At 42.9% G+C, this 19,555-nt stretch overlaps 1 protein-coding gene across 3 annotated transcripts in view; it reads right to left on the bottom strand.

Moving 5' to 3' along the window:
* LOC109480860 (cyclic nucleotide-gated cation channel alpha-3-like) overlaps nt 1-17,419 on the bottom strand; it is a 20,098-nt gene extending 2,679 nt beyond the window's left edge. For all 3 annotated transcript variants that reach the window (XM_019783189.1, XM_019783190.1, XM_019783191.1), the window contains exons 1-23: nt 17,396-17,419; nt 14,846-14,873; nt 12,713-12,746; nt 8,594-8,616; nt 8,217-8,412; nt 7,097-7,174; nt 6,642-6,719; nt 6,355-6,462; nt 6,097-6,202; nt 5,630-5,665; nt 5,352-5,430; nt 4,957-5,056; nt 4,222-4,286; nt 3,920-3,998; nt 3,399-3,517; nt 3,065-3,157; nt 1,852-1,948; nt 1,565-1,673; nt 1,361-1,398; nt 1,018-1,127; nt 819-888; nt 560-615; nt 403-426 (exon numbers count right to left, since the gene is read on the bottom strand). In XM_019783189.1, the coding sequence (XP_019638748.1) occupies nt 403-426; nt 560-615; nt 819-888; nt 1,018-1,127; nt 1,361-1,398; nt 1,565-1,673; nt 1,852-1,948; nt 3,065-3,157; nt 3,399-3,517; nt 3,920-3,998; nt 4,222-4,286; nt 4,957-5,056; nt 5,352-5,430; nt 5,630-5,665; nt 6,097-6,202; nt 6,355-6,462; nt 6,642-6,719; nt 7,097-7,174; nt 8,217-8,412; nt 8,594-8,616; nt 12,713-12,746; nt 14,846-14,873; nt 17,396-17,414 (1,745 nt within the window). In that variant the 5' untranslated portion in view covers nt 17,415-17,419. The remainder of the gene's footprint in view (nt 1-402; nt 427-559; nt 616-818; nt 889-1,017; nt 1,128-1,360; nt 1,399-1,564; nt 1,674-1,851; nt 1,949-3,064; nt 3,158-3,398; nt 3,518-3,919; nt 3,999-4,221; nt 4,287-4,956; nt 5,057-5,351; nt 5,431-5,629; nt 5,666-6,096; nt 6,203-6,354; nt 6,463-6,641; nt 6,720-7,096; nt 7,175-8,216; nt 8,413-8,593; nt 8,617-12,712; nt 12,747-14,845; nt 14,874-17,395) is intronic.
* Between the last annotated feature and the right edge of the window lie 2,136 nt (nt 17,420-19,555).

Below are 19,555 nucleotides of genomic sequence, written 5' to 3' on the forward strand. Positions count from 1 at the left end.
AACATGAGTCAAGTACGTTATAATCACTCAACTCCACAGTCACCAAGCGGCAGAGACAACGTGCTGCTCAGAGAATACCGTCATTATTCCACGAATGCCTTCTTTTCACACGTGAAAACGTGTTATAACCAATATAAACTTCGTAAATACTATACATATATAAACCCGGGGGTGGGAAATCTTAGATTTCTTCTTTTTGGATGAGATAATCAGATTAAATAGCACGTCTTCCGAATTCCCAGTCTTTCTGGGCTTATATCATCAAAATGTGCATGGTATGTTAGGTACTACTTACTTACATCGAGGACCAACAAATCTACACTGGTCTTTAAAGAAACATCATAAGAGCAAATACAGGTTTTGTACATGACAGGGCTGGCCCAGGTTATAGAGAAGGCGTACCTTGCTTCCTTATTTTGTCCAAGTCTGAAATAAGAACAGTGGCAAGTGTAAGTTTCTAACGGACATAGAGACGAACTTCACTTGCAACCAATATTCTATCCCGTTAAACTCAAACAAATTTCACCAAAATGCATACCATCACATGCAGGATACCCACCTTTCTTTGGCCTGGGCTTCCAGTAGCTTCTTAGCATCCGGGTACTCGACCAGAGCCTGTAAAGGAAAACGACAGCTTATCATTATCTGAAATTAACATATTTTTTTAAAACCTCCATTTGTTTACAGGATATTGCAACAATCATTTTATCGCAATGAACTCATGCTAATTTTACATATCACTGTGCCATGTATATGCATATATTAAGGTACAAAACATGAAAAACGAGTGAAAAACGAAAAGCTGACGGGATACTTACAGATAAAAGGTCTTTCCGGGAAAGCACGAGCAGTTCCGAGTACCCAACAGAAATGACGTCAGCAGTTCGCCTGGGCAGACGAGACGAGGAAAATGACATGACTGAATGACCACTGAATGAAAACGACTTCAAATCAAAATTGTTGCAGAACATCCGTTCAAATTTCTAACCACGTTAACCTCTTCTATTCTGCACTCACTTGTTGCCCCCACCGTCCAGTTTCAAGACACTGATTTCGCCGAAGGAGTTTCCTTTGGTCAAGGTCGCCACGACCTTCCTCTCCCCTGTAGTGTTCTCTGGGACCAGGATCTGAAGAATCAAACTAATGAGAACCTCTACAGTTTACGGAAGCCAAAACAAGCAAGAAGGTCGCCCGTTGTACTGGGTCAGTGATTCATAGACAACCTCCGACATACTTCGATATCATCGATAACGTCAAAATAGATGCGATGGAATGGAGGTACTGAAATCATGAGTTATTTCCATTGCACCAAAGCTTAAGTCCTCTAGGCCAATAAAGAGGAGATATGGCGGCCACTTACCTGTACCGTGCCGTGGTTTATTATGTACATTTCACGGCCTGTTGGAAGAAGGAAGCTGTATTAATTAGGTCGCGCTTCAAGAATAACAATATTATGAAACATGTGACTAAACGCTGTGTCAAAAAGACCCAATACTCATCTTCTTCCTATCTGTAGACATAAAAGTTTATTTCAGTACTCGGTATGTGAATTGGAGTCCCCCACCTGTCTCTCCCGTCCTGCAGATGTAATCCCCAGGTGAGTAGATCTGGGAACGCAGCTTCAGTACCAGGTCACACAGTAACCCCTGCTCACAGTCCTCAAATATCGTCACCTACACAGGGAGACAGTCACGTTACTAACGACTCACTGCCTTGTGTTGATTTTGATCATATCTGGTGCCTTCTTGGATTCGTCACAATACGCAAGAAATCGCTCCTCTCATATTCTCTTTATTTTCCTCTCTTTTGTCTTCGTTTCACCCCCCCCCCGTGAACGTGAACTGTCCCTACCTTCCTGAGTGTCTCCAGGTGTACGTGTATGGCTATCTCCGCCCGAAGTCGCTCCGGTAACATCTCCAGTAAAGACACCTCATCCAGCGCCTGCGTTCTGGACAAAGATAAAAACATTTCCCATGGAACACCATAGCTGTAGCAAATCTGAGCATAGAACCAATCAGCATGTAGAAGTATTGCCTACAAGTACGAAGGTGACAATACATCCCGGTAGTTGCCCCATGCATGATGTTTGTCGGAGACAGTGCTACTTAAAACATGTACAAGTTTGCATCTAGTCACGCACTATTGTGTAAACAATGCTAAATTAACTGACTGTGAGATATTGACACATATCAGCTTGACCCCTCCCCATTGCATTAGTTCAAGGTCAGATAGCAAGGTCAAAGCTACCACACTGCGACGGCTATCACATAGACATCCTACTTTAGAAAACCATAATGAGAATTATGCTCACTTGGCCCATGGACTAACACTCACAACTCTTTCGATTCACCTTTCTACAACAGCACTTACAGCCAGGAGAATATGTCATGATGTCGGGAGTACAAGAGAAATAAATGGACTGCGAAGAGTACTTTTACATGTAGTCTACACGATTGTGGTGGTAGCGGGGGGATGAGAATGTGATCAGGGTAATGTGGGTGACGTATGAAGCTAAAGACAGAACGTAGGCTTATGTTTCACACATACGCCTCTGAATTAAAAGCATTTGGTCATTCGTGTACATGGTGTCACTGAAAACATTACAGAACTAAGACCTAAGAGAAAGTCAATCTGAATAGAAACAATGACGTCAAGGGACAAGATTGCTGCATGTTTAAGTCCGTCTGAAACATCGTGCCTATTATCAGGCACTTAGCGACTCCCTAAAATCCATTTGGTTGACATGGCGAATTAAGAAGATTCAAGCATAGTATAGTCTGGACACCCCTCCTATAGCTAGCAGCCCAAGTGTCGAATGATATGCAAACCAAATATATCCAGAAAAGGGAAATACTAGCTAGTATCTAATTTATTCCATTATAACGTGCGTGAAGTCAACTACAAAACAAGTAGTAGGACTAACAAGAGAACAATCAAATAAGCAAGCAAACCGGCAACAAGCATCTTAGAATGCCACTATCCCGTTCCTGAACAAACTCCCAGACCACTAAAAGCTAACTCATAATCAGAAACAACGGGCAGGCACATTACTGCAGAGTCTTACCTGTGCCAGGCGTAGCCCGCCCACCTCTTGACACGACTTTGCAGAGCCTCTGGCACTTTTCTGTGCGTCATGTACAGCTTGATTGAGTCCATCCTGTAGTAGTACAAGGAACGAGTGTTAGAACGCACTTTCATCCCACCCCAAATGTGCACAACTGGAAAGAATATTCAAGCAAGAGGACATCTAAAATCATTTCATTTTTCTTGATAATGACCAAAATCATGTTTGCTCAAGCAATCGGATTCCGGTATGTCACCACACCTAGCCTATTTTGTTTATCTGGACAAAACAGCTGCTACATATTTTACAACATATCGGATAGCGGAGGAATCACCTGTTTTGGAAGTCAGTTCTGGCAGCATTCAAGTTGCTGATGACGTCACCCACGTTCCCGACCACAGCGGCGAAGACGAAAACTCCGATAAGAAATGTCACCCCCGTGAAGATGTACTCCTGGCGTCAGGACGGAACAGAAGAGGCGTGAACAGACGGAACCGTTACTGTCCCGCAGTCTAGACTAAAGTAATGTAGGATCATGATAGATGAAGATGATTGCAATCTTGAGTATCATGATAGGAACGCTGTACTGAGAGCCAGTCCCTCAGACATGTAGTGATTTATTACAGAGCTAAAATTGTAGACTCAGCCAGTCGTGATTGATGAGCCCTCGTTAATCACAATGTAATCATATGGGAAATCAAGGTATGATTTCAGTCTGATCTGCAGTAATAGAGACACCAGGATAATAACCATTTGTAACACTATACGATCTTTGCCTTGTCAGGCTACAATGTGACATTGTAGATTTTTCATCCCTAGTATAATCGGACGCGACTTTATCCCGGGAAAACTCACCAGGTTGGTGACAGGATTGGAAGCTCCCCCAATGGTCGTCAGAGTCATGGTGGACCAGTACATACAGCGGATGTACTTACTGAGAATAGAACAATGACGTCTAATGGATAGTTTAATATCAGAACAATCAAAGCTCAAAGGAAGAACGTCTAACCCAATATTACATGGCGCACCAATATTCAAAATTACTCATTGGCCGACTGACAAGGGATATAAGGAAGTTGATAGGGGGTTTTCTTGCTGATAAAGCAATTATTCCTAAGAGTTGTCTCGTAAAATCTAATGGATCAAATCAGAAATACCTCGTAAAATCTTTAAATGCAGGCGCAGAGGAGTACACCCAATCATTGGTCCCAAGACCTTCGTACTGAAAAGAGAAATTCATAACAATGGTTTCAGCACCATGGAGAGGGAAACCAGCATCATAAGTACAGCAACAGTCATTACGTGGTATATCAGAAAATGAAATCGCCAATCCAATTTGTTTACAGTTACGTTCAAAAACAAGAAGCAATCATTTTAGTACCGTGGTCATCTACAACATTGATTTGTGTTGTGAATTTTACTTTCCACTTCAGCATTGTATATGGTCAAGATCTTATCGCAAGCTGAACCAGCCCTTCGCAAGCGGACGTAAATTTATGGAAATATGTATACAATCCGTTTGTCTTTCCTACAGTCCCACTGTTTATCAGACATGTTCCAATGAAAGGCACTATCGACAACAGATGGCGGACGGACAATCCATCCACAGACCTACAGTCGCTGACATTAGAGTTGTGTAATCCTTCAAAAGGACCTATAATGTAACACATGATATACCTCCTGTGTGATAAAATGAAGTACTCCCAGATCATACATGTGATCTTGAAACGTTTTGTCTACACTCTGTCGGTAATACCCCTCCGTCTTTTTACCATGTTTGCCTTGATTCCAGGTATTTTAAAGGTTACATCGACAGAGAAAACGTCAGCGTATATAACCATTGCTTGCACTGACTCAAACAAAGACGACACAGAATTATTCAAGGACTGTACCTCGGACAACATGTAGTAAAAGCACCCCACCCAATGGATCACTACACCCAGGTACATCGTCAGCTTGAATGCTCGAAGTCTGTTAGGATTGCTGATACGGCTGGCACAGCATGCAAAAAACAAACAGTTACAATTTTAGCTTGTCTTCCCTACGTATATGGGCATTCTTCTGAACTCCGATACATTAACTGTGATTGACGTTGGATGGAAAACACCAACACTATACGGAGAGGAATCTTCACTCATCGTACAAATTAGTAAAATTGGATTGCTTTGCCTTTGCCTTTGCCAAGAACCCTTGCCATCATCTCTATTCACCCAAGAAGTCATTAGAGCAAAGTGAAAACGAAACTACGCCACAACAAGTTTATGATGGAGTTAAAGTTGTAACATACCTGTCCGTGACGTCAAAGAACTGAGCCAATGAGTGGAGTTTTAACAGCCGAGACAGTCGAAGCAGTAGACAGGAACTGTCTGTTACACAGAAGAACGGTAGTATCATGAGATACAACATGTGCGCGTTGTGTTGGGTTCATGAAAGCTAGATTTAGACATGGGACAAGGTAGTTGTCCCTTTGGTGTTATGGTCATCCAAGATATACTCTGTGACTATAGAATATAGAATACCTGATAAATTTTAGGGTATTCTGTGTAATGAAATAAAGGCTCGTACCTGACAGGTGGCCCCACGTCTGAAATGGAACAATTCCTAAAGAACACAGCAAAAATACTTCTGTTGGACATTTGGTAAGCAAAGGAGGTACGACAATATTATCTGACGCTAGGTACAATGTAGAATGTTTGGAAGAATGCGTTATACGGTGAGAATATTTGTCCGAATCGGACACTCCTCTTCCTGTTAGATGCAATGTATCTATATTTGGTATTCATCGTTGGTGGTAGATTCTTTGGCGATCGGGAATTACGATGTTAATACATAACTTTATTGCGCAACAATTGTACAGTGTACAAAGTATGGCATCTACTGACGTAATTGTGTTATTGTAGGTATGTCTTACATAGTAACCAATGGCAAATTGACATAATCTGACATGTACTATCTATCATTTCTCCAAAACTAACACGGTCTTCACAGCACCTCCTTCATCGGATGACAAACAACTATAAACCTGTTCTTACTAAGAATGAGACTGCAGACGGATTGTAGTGGGAGGATGGCGACCACGTCCCTCCAAAACCACGGCTGGCTTCTGTAGTGTGAGGACAGCTTGTACGGATCTAAGACCTACACACGGCGGTAAAATATAAAGACAGTGTTTACCGCCCACTTTTTGCGTTGGCATAGCCATCGAAATAACAGCATGAAACATGAAAGCTTTGAATTTTGCTAAAGAACACGAAAAAGACATCATAACGACAAAAGAGGTAAATCCATACCAGCATGCCCTCTTCGAGATAACCAATTCGGTGTTGTACAAGCACATCCAGGAAGTACACCAAGTCACAAAACAGATCCAGCTCACACAGGACCAACTGATGAGTACCCTGGGCGGGATAAACAGCAAGGATCAGTCAGGAGACAAGTTTACAGAGTGGATCCAGCTGCACCAGCATCATGTTGTTATATGCGTTGTTAGTGAAGAATAATTTTACGTCTCATAGATATAAATCATTTCCTTTCGAATGTCTGATGTTAAAATTCTGCCCCTTGAACGGATGCTTACCTCCTCCCGCATTTCGACGAAGGCGAGGCGGAGAATAATCACCCAGTAATTGTACAGTACCGCCAGAGCGACTGCACCCTGCCGACGATTAAAGGTCAGAAAACTGGTCAAACAAGTTCGTACCTTAAAGCACATATCAAACATCGCGACTGGAAAGTACGCAAAACCAAAGCGTGGCGGAGAGCCAACAGCTACCATTAGGAATACTCCGTCTCAGATACCCATCTAAAATGTGCTTCATTCATGAGTCCATGTCTCAGTCTAAAAACGTAAACCTTTCTTTCTGATCAAAGAAAAGGATTAGAATGGTACAACTTTGTAGTCTTTATACAGCAGTATATCACATGGGAAGTACGAATACTCTGTTGAATTGCCACGGAATATGTAGAATTTTCCACATAAATAACCTTGCTGCATGAATGTCTGAAAATCAGCAGGTTTGATGTATGACTCACCATCCCGTAGTAAGCCAGGTCTCCGTCAGGGTCAAGCACAAGGTCAAGTTCCGAGGGCACATCAGGTAGCAGGAGGTCCTACAGGGTACATCGTAGTTAAATACAGCGCTATGTAACAAGGGGCATCGTCAATTGGAACTCTCAATTCTCCATCACCATGAAGCTTTTGGCTACAGAAAGACATTTTTCATTGTTATTCAGAAAAGCTGGTTGGACGAGTGGGTTTAAATTTGCTACAGGGATGTTTAGATATGCTCTTAGCAGGAGTTATGTATTTTGAAAGTGCAAAAACCTTGTTTTCTGTGAAACTAAAACCCTCAAAAAGACAGAGAAGTAGATGGAACTCCCCAACAGTGCACTGTTCCCAACACTCACGCAAGCTGTAAGTCTACACATCTGCAATGATGTATGACTGATACCGCAGGAGCACAAGAGATGGATAGGTGTGGCTAGGCGGGTTGTGCAGATAACTGCTCTGACGCATGTGGACAAAGACGACTTTTCCTGAATAATAAATCATTGGCGCCGGTGAAATATAAGCCGACTAACCCACTGAGGCCACACAGCCATGACACATGAAGCGTATAATATGTATGACATTAATAACATTAGCACCATGCCGTGCGTGAAGATGAAATCGAGAAAACACGTGCCCATTATGAATGAAATATTAATGGTCTTTTAATAATCTTAATAATTATGAGATAGAATCAAGGCAATGGGGTGTCACTTGAGTTCTCCACAGCTTCTGCTAATTGTGGACAAGCAATTTTGATTTCAATTATCAAGCAGATAAGATCATTTGTGTTTTATTCTTTCTCTGGCTAGTTTTGAATATCAAGTGTGTTATGCACATTCTTGCAGATTGACACGGACTATGGTTTGCTTGTTCTGAATGTTGAGTTTCTATTATAAAACACACTTCTTTGTTCTTATCATGTAAATTTAATAAACACTTAAAACAGCAGTTGGTGATCTTCTACACTGTTCTATCAAGTCTAGAGTTTGCAGTCCTTGGGCGTGACGTTGGTAAACAGCAATAACAACAGAACTATAGACACACATTCCATCCCACCAAACCTTTACCACTGTTAGCCGTGCCAGTGGCACTGTCACACACCTGGTCCACTAGGCTCAATTCGCTGTCCCTCTTGCTGCTATGGCGGCGCGACCGAGCCTCTCTGACCGTGAAGACGTCGTCTGAATCCGGGTCGTCCTCCATGTCTTCTGCCGGCCCAGCCTGGCGATGTACGGAGCGCGGAGTCCCGTCTTCCTCCCGAGAGTCGCTCTCTTCGCCGTCCCCAGAGAAGCGGTAACTGTAGCGCGCAATGAAGCAGCCACAGACGCAGGTCTTTAGATATATGCTACTTGGCATTCTGATCAGATGAAACTGTAAGTACGCAATATTTTGTAGGAACATCTAGCACAAAGATTAAGTTATGACGTACTCAAAAGTAAGGTCACTTTTACGAACTGAATCACAAAGTCTTAACGTACCTTCTTGACAGCATCCCCTGGCTCTGTAGGAAACAGGAGAAAAAACAGCCGTCAGTATTACGTCAGAATACCATTGTGGACGATTGACTGACATCATTCTCCAACCAAAGTTTACTAGAGGCAAGGCAAAAGAACAATCAAGGCACCGACAGCAGGGCCGAATCGGGCGCGGAAGAGAAGAATTAAAACTCACGAGTTCGCGTCTTCAGTTATTAACCCAAATTTGCCGACGAAATCATAAATCCCATATGTCTTCACCACCTTACCTTCCAGTACACACACACACGCAGCCACACACATAAGCTAAAATCGGGGAATAGCGTAGTCACTGTTGCCTCGAATGTTAGGTGCCTTGTCCCATACTAGTAACTAGCGGTGTCTGTTTTAATTTCAGCAGCAGCAGTCGTGCGTGCGTCACTGCATTATACAGTCTGTAATTACCACAACCTCCTATCTGTCACAACCATTTATTTCAGCTTTAGTAAGAAGCCGGCGGCGCAGAAAGCGTCTAATGCTGCACAACTTTGAATTCTTCACTTGTAAGACGTGCCCGTAATGAACCCAGATTATGGTGTTTAGTCTAGCTATGCCGATTATAGTTCACACAGAACAGCAAAGCTTGGCTTAATTGCTGAACTACCGATTGTTCGGGATTATATCAGCACACTGAGTAGGCAGACAGTCTATACTTAAAGTGACAGTTACCTGTGTTATGAAGAGTAACAATTCTATATCATGCCCATACAATGTTTCGAACTGATGATTCTAACATGTAGTTTAGACATCCAGTGAGTTTTCATGTTCGTGACACTATTATGTGGAGGGGCCCTGGTGTGACAGTGACGTGACCTTACCGCCTCCCATGTCCACTACAGTGTGCGCGGCGAGAAGTTGTCAGAATCTGGGGAATTTACCAACTTAGTGATACGAGTACAACGTTACGTGGTACATCTTGTATGGTGGTAAGAAGCCACCAACTGACCTTTCCCCTGCTACCATGTCACACGGGTGTCAGTCTCAAAAGTCTGGTGTCATTCTGTATCTATTCAGCGTTTGAAGCTGGGACTGCACAAAATTGATCACACAACTGTATCTAACATAACCCCTAAATCATATCAAACCAAACGATAAGCTCGTGGAATTTAACCAGCAAACGAAGTCCGTATTAATGAGTGTTCTTTCTTTCAGAATGTTTCTGGCTATATAGTGCAATTAGGAACATGTCGTTATGGTCGGTCTGTCTAAGTCTAACTATGAAGGGAACATAATTTGATTTATGGAAGCATTGCTTCTGTGCGTTTGCATGCAAACTCTGCACGCTGCACATATATTGTTTAATCAACAAGATTTGTTTTTCAATTTAATATGATATTCCTAAAAGTTTAAAAAACGTGAAAAGAATGTGAGGGGGGCTCATTCGATCAAATCGTAAAGACGCGAAAACCACTGTCTTATATTTTGGGTTATGTCATGTATTGATAAGGTCATACAGTTTCTCCACTAATGAATCTGACCACAGTAACTAGGTCCCGTGAGGTCCCACCAGACAAAAGAGCAGGTTACAGTTACTGTTCCACCCACGTCCTGTCTATGTTCAAAATACATCACCGCGGCATATGACTCTGTACAGTGTATCATGCTGAGAAATCCCGTTATCCCTCTAATGGGAGATTGAAACAGACACAATGTGTTTTCTTTATGTTGAAAGCGTCCCCAAATATCCCGCTTATATACCTGGGGGTAGTTTCTATAGAAACGCGGATACGTCCATCTCCGCTGGTCTTTAACATCAGAAGTCTGCGGCATGGTTTACCTTCAAACAAGAATGTGCCTGGCTCGTCAGGCATTCAGACAATCACGACACGGCACCCTAGATATTTCCTGGAAGCTTATGTTTTTATTTATCAAAATGTCAACAATGCCCCTGCTTTGGCTACAGGGGCAACGCAGGAGATTTCGGTTACCACAACACAGAAACACCCACGTACAAAATAACATAGAATCACTAGATAGGAGCATTACAAGAAAGGGTCATTGATATGCACCTCTCAAATCTTAAAAGGTTATACATAAGGTATAGGCAAACAACAAAAGCATGTTTTTTTAGGAGATTCCATTAACACTAAGGCGTTTAAGTGGTTTGGAATGGAAGAGACTATGGGATAATCTCTGCCTTTTTCTGCACGATAAGAAAGCGAATCATACTACAGATAATTAAGAAAAAAACTTATGTGTATATCATGGATAAGCAGTGATACTGAAAAGGACCCCAGAGCCCCCTGACATTTGAAGTTCACAGTGATGACACCAATGCATAACATGACAAAATCTGTCACAATTGGTAGATGCAAGTCACTACCTAACTGTTGCGGAGCGTAAGGAGTGGTACGGTTTGTTGGCCCTTTACAGTGCAGTGAATGATCTAGTAAAGCGCTTACCTTATCCACCGCAGTGCTTACACAGAGGGGCATGTCTAACCCTCACGAGGTCCCAGGTCTATATTTCCATGACAGAATACAACATTCAGGTGTCTTCGAAGATGTCCCCACTCACTCAGAGGAGTTTATATATGTGTCAGCACTAAGGCACCGCTCGATAGTTTTCCATCCCACATTTAAAGCATGCTATGAACCGCGGGCAACGTTACAAGTGAGCCAGGGTGGTGGACACTGCGTCACTAGTGCACTGTTCACCGCCACGGATTCGGGGCGTGACGTCACAATTAGGCTGGGTGCTGCCATCGATCAACCTACGGTCCGCGTGAACTGTGTGAAACTACGTGGTAGGATTTACATTCAGACTTACGGAAACCTTACATTTACTGAACTGGCTATATGGCGGTGACGTTATCATTTACAAGCGACAATTTGAGGCGGATATCAACACACCGCACGCACTTCAAAGGGGTAGATTGATTTGAAAAGGCCATTTTTGCGTCACCTACGCTCAAGTGTTCATCATAATGGGGACGAAAGGTCGTTTCCTTCCTATACTAAATGCTGGTTATAAATTAGACCATCTATCCGATATGTTTTTCCAAAACAGTAGTAATTGCTCAGTCTGCAGGAAGTAAGTTGCAGTTCTGCTGTCCGTATGTTGTTTAAACACCGACTCTCTCTAACTGTACAAACACACATAGGGCATTCCTAATCATGTAGCAGTAACTGGAAACACTTTTCGTAGGTCTTGCAAATACTCCCGGTAAGGCCATTGTTGCATATGGTGACGAGAACGACATAAAACTCGACGATTTGACCATTTCGCATATCCTAGAATGCAATGGTGCCCGTTTTTCAGGCCACTATCCCAGTTTCGTCTCTGTTTGAAAACCACGACAGCAGAACACTAATTAATAAGCATACCCTCTGTAGAATTTCCCGGAGTGCTCTATTTTAACCCTTTCCATCAATTCTGTTTCCGTCATTTGTCTGTGTCCTTCATAGCTGTGTTTGCTCGGCATTTCATATACACGCACAATACCGAGCGATGGAGAGTATTGCAAATATCGTACCAGAATGTAACAAATTGGTTGCTATTTGGTGTTCATCAAGTCTGTTTTCCATCCTGCTCTGTTTCACCGGTTAGCTAAAGGCCACAGCGTTTTGTCCACCCTTGACCAGTTTCTGAGATAATTAGCGAATCTCCCCTCTCTGCAATGTCTCCCTCTATTTATCACTCGGTTCACCCCAAGACCACAATTTCCCAGGGATCACACATGAACAATTCGTCTCTCTCTGGGAAATCGACGGCAGGCGAAATGTACCCGTTCAATTCCTTCAACAACAGCAGGCGTGCGCAGTCGGAACGTGCGCTGCGTGCCGTATATTCTACACATTAGCATTGCAGTGTAGGCTGCTAATTGTAGGCTGCTAATGTATTTCCACAAGAATAATAATACTTTAGTAGCAATATACCCTAGGAATTGTACAGTAGGTGATTTGAAAAATCGGAAAATGCCTGGCCCAAGATCAAAGATCATAAATTAGATAATGTAAGAACTCCAACCGGCCCGAGTATTCACCAGTTATTGCCTTACAAACGTCTTCTTGGACTTTTACAAGGTACACTTTGACAACATTTTCAAGCTATGAAAAGTATTTAAAAGACTTTCGTACTCACCCCTGTGGACGACCTCTTGGCGGGACTCTGTCGCCTGTAGAAAAGGACATGAGATTGATATCCAGGAAGCAATTACGACCAGAACTAAAGTATATGTCAGTAACTATCTGGGGAAACTTTCTTCACTCTTGGTCAAAGAGCTCTCTCCCGTCTGGAGATAACGCGGGCGAGCGGGAAGAGTTAACCTTTACGTCCCCGGGATATGAATGACGAAGTAGAGTTGGGCACAAAAGAAGTCGTCAGACCGCTGGAGAGATTGCCTATCGGATCATCATCTGCCGAAATTGACCCGGTCACATGAAACATTTAATAATCACGATGTTCCAGTCTGCCTGCTCATCAAAGGATGCTGCGGTATTCAAATAAGCCCACAGCGTAATTACTTACCGATAAAACGATTCCTGCATACATACATGTGTAGGCTCATAGTGACCAAGGTGACCAAGGCCGAGTTCTGTATACTCTAGCTTCTGATACTCCGACATTTAACTGATAAACGCAGAGGATAGAACAAGAATTCCACTACTTCATACCTTCGCCAAATTATGCTAACCTTTACGGCTGACGAACTGTAAAAGTTTCTATTTGATCATAAAAGTAATATACTAATTTGCATGAATTATATTGGTTGATCATATTTCCCCCAATGACAGTCTTATCGTATCAAAAAAGGAAATTGTAGCATTTCCTAATAGATTATGTAGATGAGGTCCTGATTAGAATACGTTATGTGTAATAATGTTCACCTGACAGTTACCACTATTACATTGTATTTTCTCGTTAATTATACAAATCAGGTATTCATTTATATAATCAATATCTGCCAATGTTCCTCTCGTCCTCAATTACGAGTACATATGTCACAAGTTGAATAGTCCTATCTTGCAACGCAGCAGATTTATAGAAATGCCTAATCTGAATAATTGAATCCCAATTTGCATAAATCCCAATTTGCATGATTGCCAATTATGTCAAGCTGGTAGTTATGTCACGTCTTCTAGAGCACAAACTATCTACCACTCAATTCAAAGTTCATGATGTTAGCATGTCCAGATCACGAGACACCAAAACCGGGAGTTTCGTCGCAGTACCATAACAAGCCCCTAGGGCAAAATCATTTTGAAGTCTGATCACCCACCTACCAAGGTTCATGACTATCCATCCATAGTTTCTTGACTTTATCGTGGTAAACAACATACACACATCAACATACACACAAGTGTTACCTAACGTAACGTAACCTTCTAGCGAGGGTAATAACGACAAAATGAAGATAAACGAAACCCCACAGGGTGAAGTCTGGAGAGGCTATTACTTGTCTTCGGTCCGTGTGGAAATGTATGTGGATATCAGCTCTATTGCACCAGACGCGGCTTCCACAAAGAGATAATGCTACAGTGAAGTATGTATCTATAGCCAGTGGCCATGGGTAAAAATAACAGGGATTCCGAGCATTGAGGAAACTCACGATTTTGCGATTAGGAGAGCTCTAACATTCCCCGGTGAGTGCTTTTGAACGTGAGAAGCATTTTGAGCGTGGGTTTTGAAGTACCGTATTTTGTCGCAAGTTAGAGTGTATTGTGTCTAAATCCTTTCCGCCTGTTATTTTCCCAACGAAAACTTGATTTTGTTCATAATTTTCAGCCTCCTTCACAGACTTCTGATGAGGCGGCGTTATTTTTTTTCGGTGAGCGACGCGAGTTATGCCGCAGGGACAGTTTTGCCGCCGAAGAACTTTGAATGTATAAGGCGTAGTCTTACTAGTCTGACTAAGATGTCCTGGAGCAGTACTTTGAAGGTAGTGGACTTAAGGTGCCCAAAATACTTTCAAAGGCGGTGGTTTCCTTTGAATAATACTCGCTAGCTGTTGGATGCCAATGAAGTGAAAACGTCAAGCAATGGGGGTTTGAAGCTAAACGTTTCTGGTAAGGAACAATAAATGGTTTGATGAAAAATTGAGACTGGCAGCCATGATCTCTTGACTTTGGATCTCTATGTGTGTGGTTTGTCACCGAGGAAGGACAACTGTAGAATGTTATTGAATCGTGTTTTGCGGTGTCAGTCATATAACAACATGCACACCACCACCACCACCACCACCACTACTACACAAACAAGACATGAAAGGTTTACCTTTTGCCTGAAGTCCTGTTTGTTGCAGCTAACAAACAAGGGAAGAAATTAACAATGAGTCATGTCCAGCAGCAGATCAGTTGAGCAGGAAACAAAATGTACACAACGGGAAATATCAGTCTCGTTCTGTGTTAACATTAAAATGATTGCGACTAGCAAGCGTGCTATTGGTTTCTTGACATTAATTGGACGGTAATTAATGAATTTTCAGTTGGGACATTTTGGCATTCAAGAAAGAACATACCCCTATGGCCAAAGTCGTGGCGCCATTCTATTTGTCCTTTTTTGAGAAATAACTTTTATTGCAAGTAGTTGGACGTTATTGCACACATTTATTGCTCATATATCCATCTGCCACGCAAAGTTTCTCAGCTTTATGTTTGACAAGGCTCGTGGGTACTCATATAGCCGTCTGGTAAACAACGTCAGACCCAACAACCAGCTGGCTCGTTCTCAGTCAGGTCAAAGTGATTTTTGGCCTCTCGGTGCCTAATTCAACAGTTTCCTACAAAGATAAGAAAGATTATAATTTCGACTCACGGCACATCTGACATCCATAAACGTCAAGTCGTCAATACGCTATGTCTGGACCAAAATATCGTACAGACAATAAATTGTAACATTGACGTTATAGCGATAACCTCTTCTTTTAATAGTCGTCAACAAAACCAAAAAGACGACGTTCTTGAAGTGATACGAGTAAACAATTGAGTCACCGAGACAACTCCTGTCATGTCGAGGCGTATGTTACTTGGTATAACCTGTGGTACTGCCTACTTGACGTAGGTTTACTCATAACCGCACATATCAACATGCCTGCAGCACGGTTTCAGTAAGTATAATTAATTACACCTCAATCGATATCATGGCCAGGTACCGCTTATCATCTCATTTCCAGAGGTGACCTTCTGGTACATTGTCAAACAAATGTCTGTCTGCAGTGCGTCAGCCAAACAACGAATTGGGGCAGCTAGGCCTTCTGTGTGAAGTCAATAAAACCACACAGTTCCTCGTTCGCTTCGCTGCAAACATACTTAGCGACAAATTGACAACGTCTGAAGCTCTTTACGTGGAAACATAGAGAACCACTCTGGACGCCGCACGCCGAGTTTTTATCGTTTGCCCCCGGGATTAGACTTTCATCTCACAAACACCTGCTCGTGTTGGAGCTGCCATGACCAGAACAGGAGATACACAAAACGCCAAATCAACTCATGCACAATACTGAGAGGAAAATATTAACAGACTGGAATCAGAAGAGAGTGCAAAGCACCACCAGTTTACAGTCTCGTTTGTCACTCTTGTAAATAAAGAAGGTTGAAAAATCAAGACGAAAAGACATTTGCTTCCAGCAAAACGTTATGTTCTGTATTTTACATTTGGTTCAGTCGTATTTAGTTGAATTTTTGAGACTGAGAGCTACAAGCCTAATGCTCTAACGCCATCAAAGCACTGACATTATTCATTTTGGGTTGGTGTTAAAACGGGTCAAATGATTGTCGCGTCTCCTGGCGGGGAAACGCTTAAAAAGCATATCTCTAGAAAGCAGCATGGATGGGATAACAAAGGTGACAATTTGAACCAGACCGCCCACACAGTCTGGCACCGTCATTTGCAGGTTTCACCTGTTTTTCTTTCTTTTCTGCAGAAAGTTTAGAGAAACACTGATTTATATTGTCAGTTTTGACATGGCGCCTATCCCTCCTATCGATTCTCCTATTTCCTGAGGTGGACCTAGCCCCGAAATCGGTACGTTAAAAGCTGGTATTATACTTGTATTTATCTCCCATATGCTGCTGGGAAGTAAAGTATCCCTGGGTTTTGTACGGGGCTTATCTCAACTTTGCTTCATCTTCAGTCAGCGTAAATATGGACATGGTATTTCCAGGCTCATGTAACCACGACAGGCCTTCACCGTGCCGCGTTATCAGGCGTTCCACTTTACCACAGACCTGGCAAACAGCGTGCTGATGCGGTCACGTGGCTTTCACAGCTTACGACTATGGCAAGCTGAAAATCCAATTTGTTCCATCATATCTGCATCGTGCGGCTTCGTGACCAAGGGTTTACATCCCAATGAGCCATGTACTGCCTCAGAACGGTCTACTTAATGGGGTTGAATAACCCTGGCGAAAAGACGCCAATCTAAAGAAACGGCACTGGCTGTCTCATAACAGGCCATAACAGTATGTGTTGAATTCCTATGTAAAACTCCACCAAACCCCATTTTCATAGTAGGTGGCCAAAATCGAGACATGGGCAAATGCCGCTAGAGAAACCAGCTCATCATCGACCACCAATGAAATTTCAAGTATCACGGTCATGGCCTCTATCTTGTTACACACTACAGCGTATCATGGCACTCATACACTACCACTGTGAGAGTGATACGCGGCCTTTCTCATCACACATAAAAAGCTGGTTCCATCTATACTACATACAGCAAATATCCAAACAGTTCAAGCATCTCTACTCGCATTTGGAGCTGGCTATAGTCTTCCAGAAAGCCTAACCGCACAGGCGTTATTAACAGTAATCTTATTATCTCACCTTTCCAAAAGGACCTCATCAGCATCTTGTAACCAGGAAGAGTCCCCGTAAGCCAGGTAAATTGTGCAGACAGATGAGTTTCTCAGAACAGGATGCTCCTGACGCACAAAGTGATGTTCACGCCGACCGTTAAACTGTGACGGGGCACAGGGATCGATGATGGCGGCTTATTTGGCAGCTGCAGACAGACTGTTTAGTGACGAGGATCGCGCCAAGGATTTCGCCCACAGGCGTTAAAGGTAACGATCAAACGCCCACACACGGTATGGCGCCCCTCACAGTCTCAAACGGTCGTGCTTAAGTCTATAATACTTAAGGTAAAAACCACCTGTCGAGATTCATTCGAGCGCGAAAAATGAGCTATTGAGTGGAGTACCATCTATTAGCAGTCCTGTCCTGTGCGTTTGCGCAGTTCGTCGACCATGAGTTGTCTGGTGTCCTCATGTCATATGTGCGCAGGTCGGAGTTGTGACGATCGTCTCACCACCAGCCGAGGGCCTACTACACAGGTCTTTCAGGCTCACTCGCCAGGCTGACTCGCTGACAAAGTACTATCGAATCCCGCCTCTTAGTAATTATCGTCCTCCCACGGGACTAGTTTTCAATAAGGAATATCGACCTTGCCATGTCCAACGAAAAGAAGACTCCGAAAAGAAAAGAAGGCAGCGCCTGTGCGCGTCGGAACGTAGATTTCTGATCTATTCTCCATCTCCACTGGGATGGGTTTCTGACGTCACAACCAGCTGTGACTGACACATATAAAGACTTCATTTGCCACAATGGGTACTTTGGTAAAGTGGCATTGGACCTTTGCATGATTGATTGCAGGCCTAAAATACATAAATATTTCCTTGGAGTAATGGAAGGAAACGTTGCTTCCAGGTTACACAGTAATACTCATGCATTAGATACGCTGGGTAAACTCAGGCAGGCCGCAGGAGATATCTACCAGGTACAGGCTGTTCTCTCCGCATATGAGATATGGCAGAGTGGCGTCAGTCAAATCTGGGAAGTTTCCCCCATAAGAAGGAGCTGTCATTTCCAGCATCGCTAAAGCGCCCAAATGGACGTTGCATGTCGAATACGAGTACATATTGTAAAGAGTTACCATGGCATCACACCCTGGTGTATGGACGAAGTACTTTCAAGAATTGCTCAGAACATCACAGTCAGAAGGTAAAACTAACTTATCGATACTCCGCACGTCGACCACTAGCCAAACAAACAACAAAACGACCAGCTGAAGGACCGGATGGCCCATCGATTAGTCATCGGAAAGCTTATGAAGTAGAAACAGGCATAGGCATGATAAAAATTAAACATTGAAACAAAACTAATAATTTGCAATGAAATAACAGAGATATTGCAGTTGATTTGACCTGATATGATCGTCAGACCGGTGCGAGAGCACTAGCTCTTGCAATTTTATTTCTGAATTTCAATCGGTCAAGTAACATCCAGATAAGGTAACTTTGATGCTTGTCCAAAAAACTGCCTTTACTCAGTCCGATGATTTCCTGTTTCCTGTGCCATTAGTTTCAGCAGAAAACGTTGACATTGACCCACGAGGCTTAGTGTGTTTTTACTCACAACAGACGGATACATTTAGCTTCAGGAATTTCATGTATTGGTAACACGACCGAGCAACCTGGAAACATATTAAAGTACAGCCAATCGCGCTGTGTTTATAGTTCTGTGCGAGTGTTTGGAGATAATGACGTTATGAACTTGATCATGGTATTTCCAGTTGCCTGGCTATGTTATGAACAGAGGAGCATGTTTGTCCAAACCAGTGTCCTCCAGACGACCTTGACTTTACCATGTGGTGCCAAACAATATAACGTTATGTTATTAACGGCATGGCAGTTCAATGACTCTCAGTAAATCGGGTACGATGGAATTAGGGCAATCAGAGCATTGCCCAGATGAAATGAAACTGCAGTCCACAGCTAGAGCCGGCCCATAGTAATGCCAGGAGAGGGAGGATAGCTCGAAGCCCTTGTTATCTGTGCATTCCACCTGGCAATGGGTGGCGTTAGGAGGGAGCTGTATGCAAAATCAACCTTTCTTATGGCATAGCCAAGGATTGTTGCAGTTTGTGATGCAGGGGGCGTAACAACCCCACCGGGTCGCCCAGTGCACTTCGCACGGCTGCTGTTA

This window comes from Branchiostoma belcheri, unplaced genomic scaffold, assembly GCF_001625305.1.
Source record: "Branchiostoma belcheri isolate BF01 breed outbred unplaced genomic scaffold, Haploidv18h27 scaffold527, whole genome shotgun sequence".
Classification (NCBI taxonomy): Eukaryota; Metazoa; Chordata; class Leptocardii; order Amphioxiformes; family Branchiostomatidae; genus Branchiostoma; species Branchiostoma belcheri.